At 56.2% G+C, this 13,272-nt stretch overlaps 1 protein-coding gene across 1 annotated transcript; it reads right to left on the reverse strand.

Annotated features, from left to right (window-relative positions):
• Window positions 1–8,275: 8,275 nt before the first annotated feature.
• On the reverse strand, window positions 8,276–9,178 carry LOC136465998 (uncharacterized). The gene is made up of 3 exons (XM_066464522.1): window positions 9,077–9,178; window positions 8,690–8,929; window positions 8,276–8,581 (listed from the first exon to the last, which is right to left on the reverse strand). The coding sequence occupies exons 1-3, from the start codon at window positions 9,176–9,178 to the stop codon at window positions 8,276–8,278; spliced, it is 648 nt and encodes a 215-aa protein (XP_066320619.1).
• Between the last annotated feature and the right edge of the window lie 4,094 nt (window positions 9,179–13,272).

The following is a 13,272-nucleotide window of genomic DNA, read 5'->3' on the forward strand; positions in this document are numbered from 1 at the left end:
CCGAGTCCAATCGCCCATGAAACCGCATGGACGACCCGCTAGTTCGTCGCCGATGCTCACCGGAGTAAACGCTGGTTCTGCCCCCTCCACCTCCTCTCGAATATGTTTGGTTGAAGTTCCTCATCTTGTCCTTCTTCTCTTTCTTTTCCTTCTTGTCCTTCTTCTTGTTCTTCTTGTTGTCATCACTATTGTCACTATTGTATGGGCATTGAGCAACAAGATGATCTTTGCTTCCATAATTGAAGCACCTTCTTAACTCTTCCTTGTTCTTGGATGAAGATTTCTTCCTTCTAGCATGGTAGCCCTTCTTCACCATGAACTTGCCAAATCTCTTGACAAAGAGAGCCATCTTCTCATCATCATCATCCCATGAACCATCATCTTCACTTGATCTATCTTGCTTTGCCTTGCCCTTGGATGATGTGGCCTTGAATGCCACACTCTTCTTCTTGTCATCCTTTTTCTCATCTTTCTTATCCTTCTTTTCATCCTTCTCATCATCATCTCTATATGTGTCATCGGTCATTATATCTCCTAATACTTAGTTTGGTGTCAGGGTGTCCAAACCACTCCTTACTAGAATAGTGACCAATGTACCAAATTTTAAGGGTAAGCATCTCAAGAACTTATGGGAGAAGTCCTTGTCCTTCACCTCTTCTCCAACTCTTTGAGATCATTGACAAGTACTTGAAGCCTATGGAACATCTTCGGCACACTGTCATTGTCGGTGTTTCGGACCGGCGGGCCCTCAACCAACTAGTAAATTTGTACTGCGTGTTCCCAATCCCGGATGGTGATGCAAAGAGACACAAGGTTTATACTGGTTCGGGCAATGGGTGCCCTACGCCCAGTCTGAGAGATCGATCTTGTATTCCTTGCACCGAAATGCTCGTAGTAGGGGGTTACAAGCAGGGCGAGAGAGGGAGCTAGTCCCAGGTCTCTGCACGGAGCGGCGTGGATTACTTGAGATGTTGATCTCAAGCAGTGAAGAAGCTCATGTGTTCGTTCATGCATTTATGCATGAGTTCGTTGCGTGGGCGTAGGCCTAATCATAAACGTCCAACCCCCTAGAAACGGCACTGGCCCCTCCCTTTTATAGTTGAAGGGGGGACAAGGGTGATACATGTGCTAACTACGCGGCATCATGCAAACGGAGGCGGCATGTCTAAGCCCTGTAGCCTGTTACTGTGGTGGCATGGTCGATGGAGTGGTCCCGTCCTTGAAGTACTGGGGGGACGCATCGGTCACATCTGATCCTGTGCGTCGTGGGAGCTCCAATGTTAGCTTGAAGCAGGGTGTGGCGGTCGACGTGCCGGTCACTATGTGTTGACTGTGTGAGAAGCTGAGACTCAGTTGGTGCCAAGGCCAAGCCATCGTGGGAGGCTCAGTGGGTGTGAATCCCGAGGTTGCCGAGACCCTGAAGTATATTGCTGAGGCTTAGGGGAGCAGTTGGTCCCGTGCGCTGATTTCGAGGCTATTGTGACCCGGACTTGACTCCCCACGCCGTGTTGTTCCTAGGGTAGGGGTTAGGTGGCACAGTGTAGTGCGGGCACTGGTCGTGGGCACAGCAACAGAGCACAGTGGCCGGTAACCCCTACCCTGTCCTATCCTGGACGGTATGGCGTTGATGTGACTTCTTGTCTCATCGGTCGCTCCGCAGTGTCGAGCCATCATCTAGCTGATATCGCGGTAGTGGTTGGCGCATTAATGGGACATGACACTCTGTCAGGGAGACCGGTCGAGGCAGGGGCGATGGGTTATTGCTGAGCTGGCCTCGAGCAAGGCGGAGAATCGGCCTCTCGTCCGAGGCCTTACACAAGGGGCCTCAGGCGAGGTGGAGAATCGGCCTCTCGTCCGAGGCCTTACACGAGGGGCCTCGGGCGAGATGGAGAATCGACATCTCATCTGAGGCCTTATGCGCGGGGCCTCGGGCGAGATGGAGAATCGGTTCCCCATCTGAGGCCTTTCGTGCGAGGCTTCGAGCGAGGCAGAGATTTGGTAGACCATCCGAGGCCTCCCGTGCGAGGCCTCGAGCGAGACAGAGAGCCAATGGCCTCGGACAAGGCTAGGGATTAGCCAATGGTTCATCTCTTGGCTTTGATTTTGATGGGATTTAAGTGATTCTATCGGTATATGCTCGGGGTACCCCGTTTTATGGTACCCAACAGTAGCCCCCGAGCCTCAGGGAGAGCGTGAGTGCTCTTCTTGAGGTTTTGACGAGGCTTGACTTGCGGTAGCTCCTGGCAGGATAGTGTTTCGTACTTTGAGGCCTTGGTGGGTGCGCGCGAGTGCACCCACGGGGTGTAGCCCCCGAGGCCCTGGGGGAGTGGATTCATTCCTCCAGGGTCTTTTTCTCACGTTGAGCGAGGGATTTTATCATATTCGCCGAGCCCACAAGTGCGAGTTCGGGTCATGGGGTCTCGGCAAGATCACAGGAAGAGCCCCTGAGCCTCTGCACGGAGTGAGAGGGTGATCAGGAGTTCCCCTGACTTTTTGTGTGACCCTCGTGCTTCCTTTTCGCTCGGAAGGAGGGGTGGAATATGCCAGGCTACCCTCGGTGGGCGCGAGCGGTGACACTTCCGGTGAGCTGTTATCGGGTAAGTCTAAGTGGAGGCCCGTGCCCCATTGATAGGGGTCAGCTAGCGGTCTAGAGACATACTCCAAAAGTACCAGAGGGCTTCTCTAGTGGGTGCCGGGGCCGTTCGCTGGGCCCCGGTGGCTTGGTGTCTCCCTACGGTGGGATCCCATTTGGAGACCTCCCTGCCGGTCTCGGACACGACTTAGGATGTCCCGAGCAATCGTTTGCTCGGGGCTTGGCCATGCGTAGGCTCACCCATAGTCGTCCCTGACTCTATTGCCCTAGGGCGGCTGTCGAAACCCTCGGGGGCCTAGCCTTCGAACCCCTGGACCGTAATGGGCTCAATGTCCTTTTATCGCGTTTTTTCGAGTCTTCAAGTGCGGACTTGGGTCGTTTGTCTTTGTCTTGGGTGTAGGAGGAGCCCTCGAGCCTCCGCACGGAGCGAGAGGGCGGTTAGGGGTCCCCCTAGCTTTTTGTTTGACCCTCGTGCATCCTTTTCATTCGGACGAAGGGGTTGTTTGCCGAGCCCCCTCGAGTGCGAACCTAGGTCACTAAGTCTCGGCAAAGTTGCAGGAAGAGCCCCCGAGCCTCTGCATGGAGAGAGAGGGCGATCAGGAGTTCCCCTAGCTTTTTGTACGCCCCTCGCGCGTGAGGGTTTGTTTGCCGAGCCCCCCTCGGGTGCGAGCCTGGGTCGTGGGGTCTTAGCATATCTGCAGGAAGAGCCCCCTAGCCTCTGCACGGAGCGAGAGGGCCGTCAGGGGTTCCCCTAGCTTTTTGTACGACCCTCGCGCAACCTTTTTGTTTGGAAGGAGGGGTTGCTTGTCGAGCCCCCTCGAGTGTGAGCCTGGATCGCTGGGTCTCGGCAAGGTTGTAGGAAGAGCCCCTTAGCCTCTGCACGAAGCGAGAGGGCCGTCAGGTTCCCCTAGCTTTTTGTATGACCCTCGCGCTTCCTTTTTGTTCGGAAGGAGGGGTGGAATATGCCAGGCTACCCTCGATGGGCGCGAGCGGTGGCACTTCCGGTGAGCTGTTATCAGGTAAGTTTGAGTGGAGGCCCGTGCCCCGTTTGCTAGGGGTCGGTTAGTAGTCCAGAGACGCACTCCAAGAGTACCAGAGGGTTTCTCTAGTGGGTGCCGGGGCCATTCGCTGGGCCCCAATGGCTCGGTGCCTCCCTATGGTGGGATCCCATTCGGAGACGTCCCTACCGGTCTCGAACACGACTTAGGGTGTCCCAAGCATTTCGCTTGCTTGGGTCTCGGCCCCGTATGGGCTCGCCCATAGTCGTCCTTGACTCTTTTGCCCTGGGGTGGCTGTCGAAACCCTCGGGGGCCCAGCCTTCGAACCCCTGGACCGTAGCGGGCTCGGCGCCTAGTTCCTTTGTCTGAAAGGAATCGGGTGGGGGATATTCCCTCCCCCCATCAGTTCGACAATAGCAGGCGCGCCTTTTGAGGCAATTTTCCACTACAGCGGTCGGACACAATGCAGTGTTAGCGGATGGAGCATAACTGTTCACGCGATTAATGAGGGAAAGGTGGGTACGTGGGTGGTAAAATAGGATCTAGATTAACTGTGTCAGATCTAGGGGAAACTTTCCCGATTTCATCGCCCACCTGTTTCACCTCCTTCCTGCATAAATACGCAATAAGCCTCGCCCCTCTCCTCCTTACCTTGCCTGCATTCGCCTTTGCCGCCCTTGCGCCATTGCTAGAACAGAGAGCGCCAGGGAGAAGGAGAGAGAGAGGCTAGGTAGAGAGAGCGAGAGAGGCTCACCGTTGTAGTCGTATTCTCTGTCGCACCCATGGCTAGCGCCATTGTCGTTGAGGTGGACTCTTGGGGTCAGTCCAACGTCACCGTGGAGACGCTTCAGTCGCTCATCGATGGCGGACTTCTTTGCTCGGTTACCGACCCCAACAGGCCAGAGTGGATCACTCCATTGGGCGAGCTGGAGCCATGGCCACGCGACGACTACGTCGTGAGCTTCATGTCCTTTCACGAGCGCGGCCTCGGCTTGCCGGTGGATCGATTCATGCGGGCGCTCCCACACTACTATGGCGTGGAGCTCCACAACTTCAACCCTAACTCCATCGCGCAGGCGGCCATCTTCGTCGCCGTCTGTGAGGGGTACCTGGGGATTGCTCCCCATTGTGAGTTGTGGCTCCACCTCTTCCAGGCGGGGCATACCACCAAGCCGACAGGCACGACGGGCGTGAGGAGGGCGGTGAGGGCCGGCGACTGCACTCTCCAAGTGCACCAGGATCAGCAGCACCTTTACATCCTGGCCTAGCTCGCCTTGACCAATCGCCGCTGGTACACCAGCTAGTTCTACCTCCGCAACGACGACGGTGGGCTTCCTCCTTACACCGGGCGGATCATGGAGAGCTGTCTAGAGAAGTGGAGGTATGGCATCCCGAAGGAGGATTAGCCCAAGCTGCAGCCGCTCCTAGAGGGACTAGAGAGGCTATGTGGCCGTGGCCTCACGGCGGCTGTGGTCATGGCGGCCTTCCACCATCAGAGGGTGCTGCCGCTGATGGCTCGGCGGTGGCGCCTATTTGAGATGAGACCGGATGAGCCGATCGAAGGCATCCGAATGTCCGCCTCCACCCTCCCCGATGAGGAGATTCTATGTCGGGTGAGGGAGACGGTGGATGGGAAGCTGAGGAGCGGTGGTCTGGCCCCTATCGCGATGCGCCTGCCGCGGGGGTACTTTTCTTTGGTAAGTCACACGCTACTGCGACCCCCGAGGCCTCTCGTTCCTTACTATTTTTTGGTCCTTTATTTGTGTTCACCGTTCCTACAGGGCATGAGGGACGTACGAGCCTCCCCACCGCCTGTTCCCAAGGACGTAGCGCGGTGGGTGGTGAACCGGGCGCACGCCGAGGCGTAGAAGAGGCGGAAGGACGCCAAGGAGGCAAAGCGTACGAGGAAAATCCTCGCACGCGAGGGACTAGAGAAGCACCGCTGGCAGCAAAGGTAGGACGGTCTCCCGTTGGAGGCATCCCCGTCGCCGTCACTGTCGACGAACGCTTTGGATGGAGATGACGAGGGCGAGATGGGGCGAGGTCCCCTGGACCATCTCCCTGACATCAGGGAGACGGTGCCCAGGGCGTTGGCAAGCAGCCCGGCACTCCCAGGAGGAGGAGGTCAGTGAAGAATGTCAGTGAAGAATAGCACCGCTTGCTCGGATTTGATTTGATTGATCGGGCGAGCCTCGATCCATTTGGAGAACTTATCGATTGCTACTAGCAGATGGGTGTAGCCCCCGGTGGCCTTCTACAGAGGCCCGACCATGTCGAGCCCCCACACGGCAAACAGCCATGTAATGGGGATGGTTTGGAGGTCATGGGTCGGGAGGTGCGTCTGCCGCGCATAGTACTGGCATCCCTCGCAGGAGCGTACTAACTTGGTGGTGTCAGCAACCGCCGTCGACCAGTAGACCCCTTGGCGGAAGGCATTTCCGATGAGCGTTCGAGGCGCCGCATGGTGCCCGCAGGCCCCCGCATGCAAGTCCCAAAGTAGGGCCTGGCCTTCCTCGGTGGTGATGCATCGTTGGAGGACGCTAGATGGACTTCGCCTGTACAACTTGCCATTGCAGAGGACGTAAGTTTTGGCTTGTCGCGCAAGCCGTCGGGCTTTGGTCCTGTCTGTAGGAAGCTTTCCCCGAGTGAGCCAATCAAGGAACGGGACTTGCCAGTCTATGTCCTGGTCGGTCTCGGGAGGCTCCGTGTCGACTTCCATGACCTCAGGCTCGGCCAAAGGAGTCTCGGCGGCAGAGGAGGCGTTGAGCCCTGCGGTGGGTTCGGCCAATGGGCCCTCTTCCACTGCCAAGGCGTAGTCAATGGAAGGTTTGTGGAGGTCTCTGGTAAAGACGTTCGGGGGGACCGGAGCCCATGCCGACACCATCTTTGCCAGTTCATCCACGGCCTCGTTGTATTTTCGCGCGATGTGGTTGAGTTCAAGACCGTCGAACTTGTCTTCTAGGCGACGTACCAACTTGCAGTACGCCTCCATTTTGGGGTCGAGGCAGTTTGACTCCTTCATGACTTGATCGATGATGAGTTATGAGTCACCCCAGATGTCGAGACGCCGTACTCCAAGTTCGATGGCGATCTGCAAGCCGTTGACGAGAGCTTCGTACTCGGCTACGTTGTTGGAGGCGGCGAAGTGGAGCTGAACCATGTAGCGCATGTGTACTCTGAGGGGCGAGATGAAGAGCAGACCCGTGCCTGCCCTGGTCTTCATTAGGGACCCATCGAAGTACATGGTCCAGCACTCCATCTGAATTTGAGCAGGTGGCAGTTGGGTGTTGGTCCACTCAGCCACAAAATCGACTAAGACCCGAGACTTAATCGCTTTTTGAGGCGCAAAAGTCAAGGCTTCCCCCATGAGTTCAATGGCCCACTTGGCTATCCTACCCGAGGCCTCCCGGTTATGGATTATCTCTCCCAAGGGGAAAGACGACACCACGGTTACTGGGTGGGACTCGAAGTAGTGACGCAGCTTGCGCTGAGCCAAGACTACGGCGTAGATCAGCTTCTGGATGTGGGGGTAGCATGTTTTGGTCTCGGAGAGCACTTTGCTGATGAAGTAAATAGGTCGTTGGATGGGTAGAGCGTGCCCCTCTTATTGCCTCTCCACTACCAGGGCCGCTCTGACCACTTGGGTCGTTGCAGCAACGTAGAGTAAGAGGGCCTCGTCCCTGGCCAGTAGTACTAGGATGGGAGGATTGGTGAGCAGTGCCTTGAGCTTGGTGAGGGCTTCTTCGGCCTCGGGGGTCCAAGAAAAGCGTTCGGATTTTCTCAAGAGGCGGTACAGAGGCAAGCCTTTTTTGCCAAGGCGTGAGATGAAGCGGCTCAGGGCCGCAAGGCATCCCATGACCCTCTACACTCCCTTGAGGTCTCAGATTGGTCCCATGCTGGTCACGGCTGAGACCTTCTCTGGGTTGGCCTCGATGCCGTGTTCTGAGACTATGAATCCCAAGAGCATGCCTTGGGAGACCCCAAACACACACTTCTCAGGGTTGAGCTTGATGCCCTTCTCTCTAAGGCATTTGAAGGCTATCTTCAGGTCATCGACGAGATCCCCGGCCTTTCTGGACTTGACCACGATGTCATCCACATAGGCCTCGACGGTTTGCCTGATGTGCTCGCCAAAGACCTGGGTTATGCACTGCTAGTATGTGGCCCCTGCATTTCTGAGGCCGAAAGGCATAGTCACATAGCAGTACATGCTGAATGGTGTGATAAAAGAAGTCGCGAGCTGGTTGGACTCTTTCATCTTGATTTGATGGTAACCGGAATACGCATCAAGGAAAGACAGGGTCTCGCATCCCACAGTGGAGTCAACAATTTGATCGATTTGAGGTAATGGGAAGGGGACTTTTGGACAGGCTTTATTTAAACCGGTGTAATCTACACACATCCTCCACTTCCCATTTTTCTTCTTGACTAACATAGGGTTAGCTAGCCACTCTAGATGGGATACTTCCTTGATGAATCCGGCCACCAAAAGTTTCTGCACCTCCTCATCGATGGTCCTACGCTTTTCCTCGTCAAATCGGCGCAGGCGCTGCTTCACCGGTCTGGAGCTAGCCCGGATGTCCAAGGCATGCTCGACGACCTCCCTTGGTATGCCCAACATGTCCGAGGGACTCCATGCGAACATATCGGCATTCGTGCGGAGAAAGTCGATGAGCATGGCTTCCTATTTGATGTCGAGGGTGGAGCTGATCCTCAGCACCCGGTTGTCAGGGCAGGTAGGGTCGACTGGGACAAGCGTGATGGCCTCTGTGGGCTCGAACATCCTGGCACGATGCTTGGAGTCAGGTGCCTCACCACCAAGCCGGTCGAGGTTGGCGATGAGGGTCTCAGCCTCCATGAGAGCCTCGGCGTACTCGATGCACTCGACATCATAGTCGTATGCATGCTCGTACGTGGATTCAATCATGATGGCGCCGTTGGGACCCAGCATCTTGAGCTTGAGGTAGGTGTAGTTGGGGACCACCATGAACTTGGCGTAGCATGGCCGCCCCAGGATGGCGTGGTAGGTTCCCCTGAATCCAACCACCTCAAAGGTAAGGACCGCCTTGTGGTAGTTGGAGGGGGTGCCGAAGCAAACGATCAGGTCGATGCGCCCGAGGGGTTGTGTGCGTTTCCCTGGCACGATGCCGTGGAAAGGCGTGGCGTCACCCCGGAGCTGCAACCGGTCAAGCTCCAGGAGCTCCAGGGTGTTGGCATAGAGGATGTTGAGGTTGCTACCTCTGTCCATCAACATCTTGGTGAGTCGAGTGTTGCCAATGATCGGGTCGACAACGAGTGGGTACTGCCTAGGATTCAGAACATGGTAGAGATGGTCATCCTGATCAAAGGTGATCACCTCCCGAGACCAGTCGAGGTATCAGGGAGTGGCCACCTTAACCGAGAAGACCTCCCGACGTTCCCTCTTTCGCTGGCACACCGTGAGGCACGCCGAGGGTCCACCAAAGATCATGAAGGCATTGTGTACCTCGGGGAACCCGTCGTCCTTGTCGTTGTCCTGGTCGCCGGCGCCTCTCTTCTTGGCATCATCGTCGGGGAGCCCGAGCTTGGTGTAGTAACACCGGAGCATGGAGCAATCCTCGAGGGCGTGCTTCACCAGGCCTTGGTGGTAAGGGCAGGGTTTCCTAAGCATGTCGTCGAAGAGCCTGGGGCCCCTGGGGCCTCGGGGATTCTTGCACTCTATGGCTATGACTAGATTGGCCCCGAGGACCTCCTGCTTCCCCTGGTACCCTTTTTCTTTTTCTTGGGGAGGTGGGGAGCCGAGGCCTCGGGGGCCTCATCCCTCCGCTTCCCCTTGGCGTCGTTGTTGGGGAAGATGGCCCCAATAGCCTCTTCGCCTGAGGCGAAGTTGGTGGCGATGTCGAGGAGAGCGGCGACTAAGCTTGGCACATTCTGGCCTAACTCTCAGACCAAGTCTCAATAGGTGGTGCCAGAGAGGAAAGCCTAGACAATCTCCGAGTCGCAGACGCTGGGCAACTCGGTGCACTGTTTGGAGAAGCGCCGGATGAAGTCTCAGAGAGACTCGTCCGGTTTCTAGCGATAGCTCTTAAGGTCCTAGGAGTTTCCGAGGCACACGTATGTGCCCTGGAAATTCCCGACGAAGACCCTGACCAAGTCACGCCAGTCGTGGATCTATGAGGGAGGAAGGTGTTCGAGCCAGGCTCGCGCTGGGTCTGACAAGAGCAAGGGGCGGTTGTGGATGATGAGTAGGTCATCGTCTGCGTCGCCTAACTGACAAGTCAGGCGGTAATTGGCCAGCCAAAGCTCGGGGTTGGTTTCACCGCTGTATTTCATGAGGTTGGCCGGTTGGCGAAACCGGGCTAGGAACTGTGCGCCGCGGATGGCCCTGCTAAAGACTTGAGGGCCTGGCGGTTCAGGAGAAGGGCTACGGTCCTCCCCACTGTCATAGCGGCTGCCCCAGTGCAGATGGTAGCCGTGGGCGGGCCCCTCATTGTCGTGGCATCGTCGCCTGCTGACCACCTCGTGGTCACCCCATGCCTCATGTTGGTTGCCGAGGCAGTCGTGCAGTAAGGGGACCCTATTGATTGTCGGTGCCCGAGTGGGCTCGGGATGAACCGAGGCCTCCCTATCCTACCGAGGCGGTGCTGTGGGAAGGTCTGAGGTGCCCCCGCGCCGTCGGGAGGCGGAACTCTCGGCCTGCTGCACCACGGCGGTCTCGAGGAGATCCCAGAGCTCGCTGTGGACATGTCGCCCCTCCATGGTAGAGGGCTCGGGCATCATACGGACTAGCATCGCTGTAGCCATGATGTTCTGGCTAGCGCGATTGAAGATTGGGGGTTGCTCGCTCCCTTCATCGTTGTTGATGCGGTGGCAGACATCACGGGCCCTCCATCGGGCTCCTCCGCCATTGCCGCAACCTCGCTGCTCCTGCTCGAGAGTGTCTCAGAGCTACTGTAGAAGGAGTCGGTCTTGTTCGACCTTGGCCTGAAGCTCACAGAGCTGTTCTAGGTCCGGGCGTTGAGGTTGTGCGGGGGCAAGGTTCCCATTCCGTGCTGCCGGCGGGACAACGCATGGAGGTGTGGCGTCGCCCGCTCGCTGGTGAAGCAGGGAATGGTTGCCTGCCCCCTCGTCCTCCTCGCCTGCTCTCGGCATCCCAAGCCCGATGTGGAAACACTCATGAGTGGGGTCGTAAGTGCCTTCGTCGTCGGAGTCGGAGTAGCCAAAGCAGTAGTCGCTCGCGGCCAAGAAGCGACGCATGGCTTCAGGGTCATGGAGTCCAAAGAAATCCGCTCTAGCCCACACCTTGTCCTCCTCCAAGGAGTCAGCGTGGGTGTGGGTCGAAGTCGTGGTGTCGAAGTCGAGGGCGAAGCGCTGGTGGCGTCCTGAGGGCTCCGCGTGAGCGAAAGCGTAGGCGTAAGCGTAGGAGGCGGCGACATTTCTCAACTCGAAGGGGTATGGGGATGGTGCCATCGCCGAGTTCTACTCCACCGAAGTTGGCTCCTTAGGAGGTGGTAGGGCAGAGTTTGATGACGGGGCATCGCCGCACGCCACCGGTGTCTTTCCCTTGTCCAGGCTCAGGCTAGACAGGTCCCCAACCAGGGACCTTGTGCCAATAGCTAGGCATGGGATACCGGCGGAGCGTGGCGTGTCGCCCTGGGTTTGCGCAGTGTTGGGGTGATCCCGCCCGCGTTGTGCTTGGTGGGCGTGACGAGGGCGGTGGCCCTGGCGTCGCCTGGGCTGCCGGTGTGTGATGTCGTCATCGGTCGGTGGGGCTTGGGGTGTGAGAAGTACCATGTCGTACTCAGATCCTAGAGACATGAACTCTAGGCTCCCGAACCAGATCACCATGCCGATACGTAGCGGTCGTATGGGGTCTGCCATCCGGAACTTGTTGGGACAACGAAGCTGACATGCAGAGGCCCCTACCTGGCGCGCCAACTGTCGGTGTTTCGAACTGGCGGGCCCTCAACCAACTAGTAAATTTGTACTACGTGTTCCCAATCCTAGATGGTGATGCAAAGAGACACAAGGTTTATATTGGTTCAGGCAATGGGTGCCCTACGTCTAGTCTGAGAGATCGATCTTGTATTCCTTGCACCGAAATGCTCGTAGTAGGGGGTTACAAGAAGGGCGAGAGAGGGAGCTAGTCCTAGGTCTCTGCGCAGAGCGGCGTGGATTGCTTGAGATGTTGATCTCAAGCAGTGAAGAAGCTCGTGTGTTCGTCCGTGCGTTTATGCGTGAGTTCATTACGTGGGCGTAGGCCTAATCGTAAATGTCCGACCCCCTAGAAATGGCCCTAGCCCCTCCCTTTTATAGTTGAAGGGGGGACAAGGGTGATACATGTGCTAACTACGTGGCGTTGTGCGAACGGAGGCAGCATGTCCGAGCCCTGTAGCCTGTTACTGTGGCGGCATGGTCGATGGAGTGGTCCCATCCTTGAAGTACTGGGGGGACGCGCTGGTCACATCCGATCCTGTGCATCGTGGGAGCTCTAGTGTTAGCTTGAAGCAGGGCATGGCAGTCGATGTGCCGGTCACTGTGTGTTGACTGCGTGAGAAGCCGAGACTCAGTTGGTGCTGAGGCCGAGCTATCGTGGGAGGCTTGGCGGGAGCGAATCCTGAGGTTACCGAGACCCTGAAGTATATTGCCGAGGCTTGGAGGAGCAGTTGGTCCCATGCGCTGATTCCGAGGCTATTGTGACCCGGACTTGACTCCCCATGCCGCGTTGTTCTTGGGGCAGGGGTTAGGTGGCACAGTGTAGTGCGGGCGCTGGTTGTGGGCACAGCACCAGAGCACAGTGGCCGGTAACCCCTGCCCCGTCCTGTCCTGGACAGTATGGCATTGACGTGACTTCCCGTCTCGTCAGCTGCTCCGCAGTGTCGAGCCATCGTCCGGCTGATATCGCGGGAGTGGTTGGCGCATTAATGGGACATGACACTCTGTTAGGGAGACCGGTCGAGGCCTCATGAGCTCTCTCAATGTTCTTGATTTGCTCAAATATTCTCTCATCCAAACCATCATGGATGGCACTAAGATCAATGTCATTATTTTGGAGTAGCATCTCTTCGGCGACGGTGGGAGCCTCTTCATCATCAATCTCAATCTTGGTCTCCACCACTTTCCAAATTTTCCTATTGATTGACTTGATATATATTGTCATCTTAGCCTTCCAATAGAGATAGTTGGAGCCATCAAATTGGGGTGGCTTCTTGGTGTTGTTGATTTGAGCCATTTTGACACCGAAGGTTGTTAAGCCTCAAATCACGGTGACCACGGCTCTGATACCACTTGAAAGGTCCTAATGGCTTGAGGGGTGAATAGCCTATTAAAAATTTATACAACAACACTAAGACAAATGATTAGTCAATAAGATGGCGAAGCGAATTTTGTGCTAGCACTATACTTAGGGTTGCAAGCCACCTACCCAATTCTATTTTCTATGATCTCTAGTATATCACAATAAAGCTATGTCACTAACATACACCTAGGTGATCAACCTAGTGAGAGTAATACAATTAAATGATACACTATCTAGTCTTAACTACCACTAGCTCTATCCAAGTGAATGTATAATGAAATACAAGAGAGTGGTAGAGAGATATACCGCTGTGGCAAGTGACCAATGAGTGAATACCAATAAATACTAAGGAGACAATCAAGACACAATGATTTTTCCTCCGAGGTTCACTTGCTTGCCGACAA

The sequence above is a fragment of the Miscanthus floridulus genome, chromosome 1, assembly GCF_019320115.1.
Source record: "Miscanthus floridulus cultivar M001 chromosome 1, ASM1932011v1, whole genome shotgun sequence".
In the NCBI taxonomy this organism is placed as follows: domain Eukaryota; kingdom Viridiplantae; phylum Streptophyta; class Magnoliopsida; order Poales; family Poaceae; genus Miscanthus; species Miscanthus floridulus.

Excerpts from the sequence above, each read along its gene's own strand:
- LOC136465998 (XM_066464522.1), bottom strand. The coding sequence starts at position 9,178 with ATGCTCCGGTGTTACTACACCAAGCTCGGGCTCCCCGACGATGATGCC. Across the intron at positions 8,930-9,076 it reads AGGACGACGGGTTCCCCGAG|GATGACCATCTCTACCATGT; the intron begins GTACACAATGCC and ends ACCTTTGATCAG. Across the intron at positions 8,582-8,689 it reads TCGGGCGCATCGACCTGATC|TTCATGGTGGTCCCCAACTA; the intron begins GTTTGCTTCGGC and ends TGCTACGCCAAG.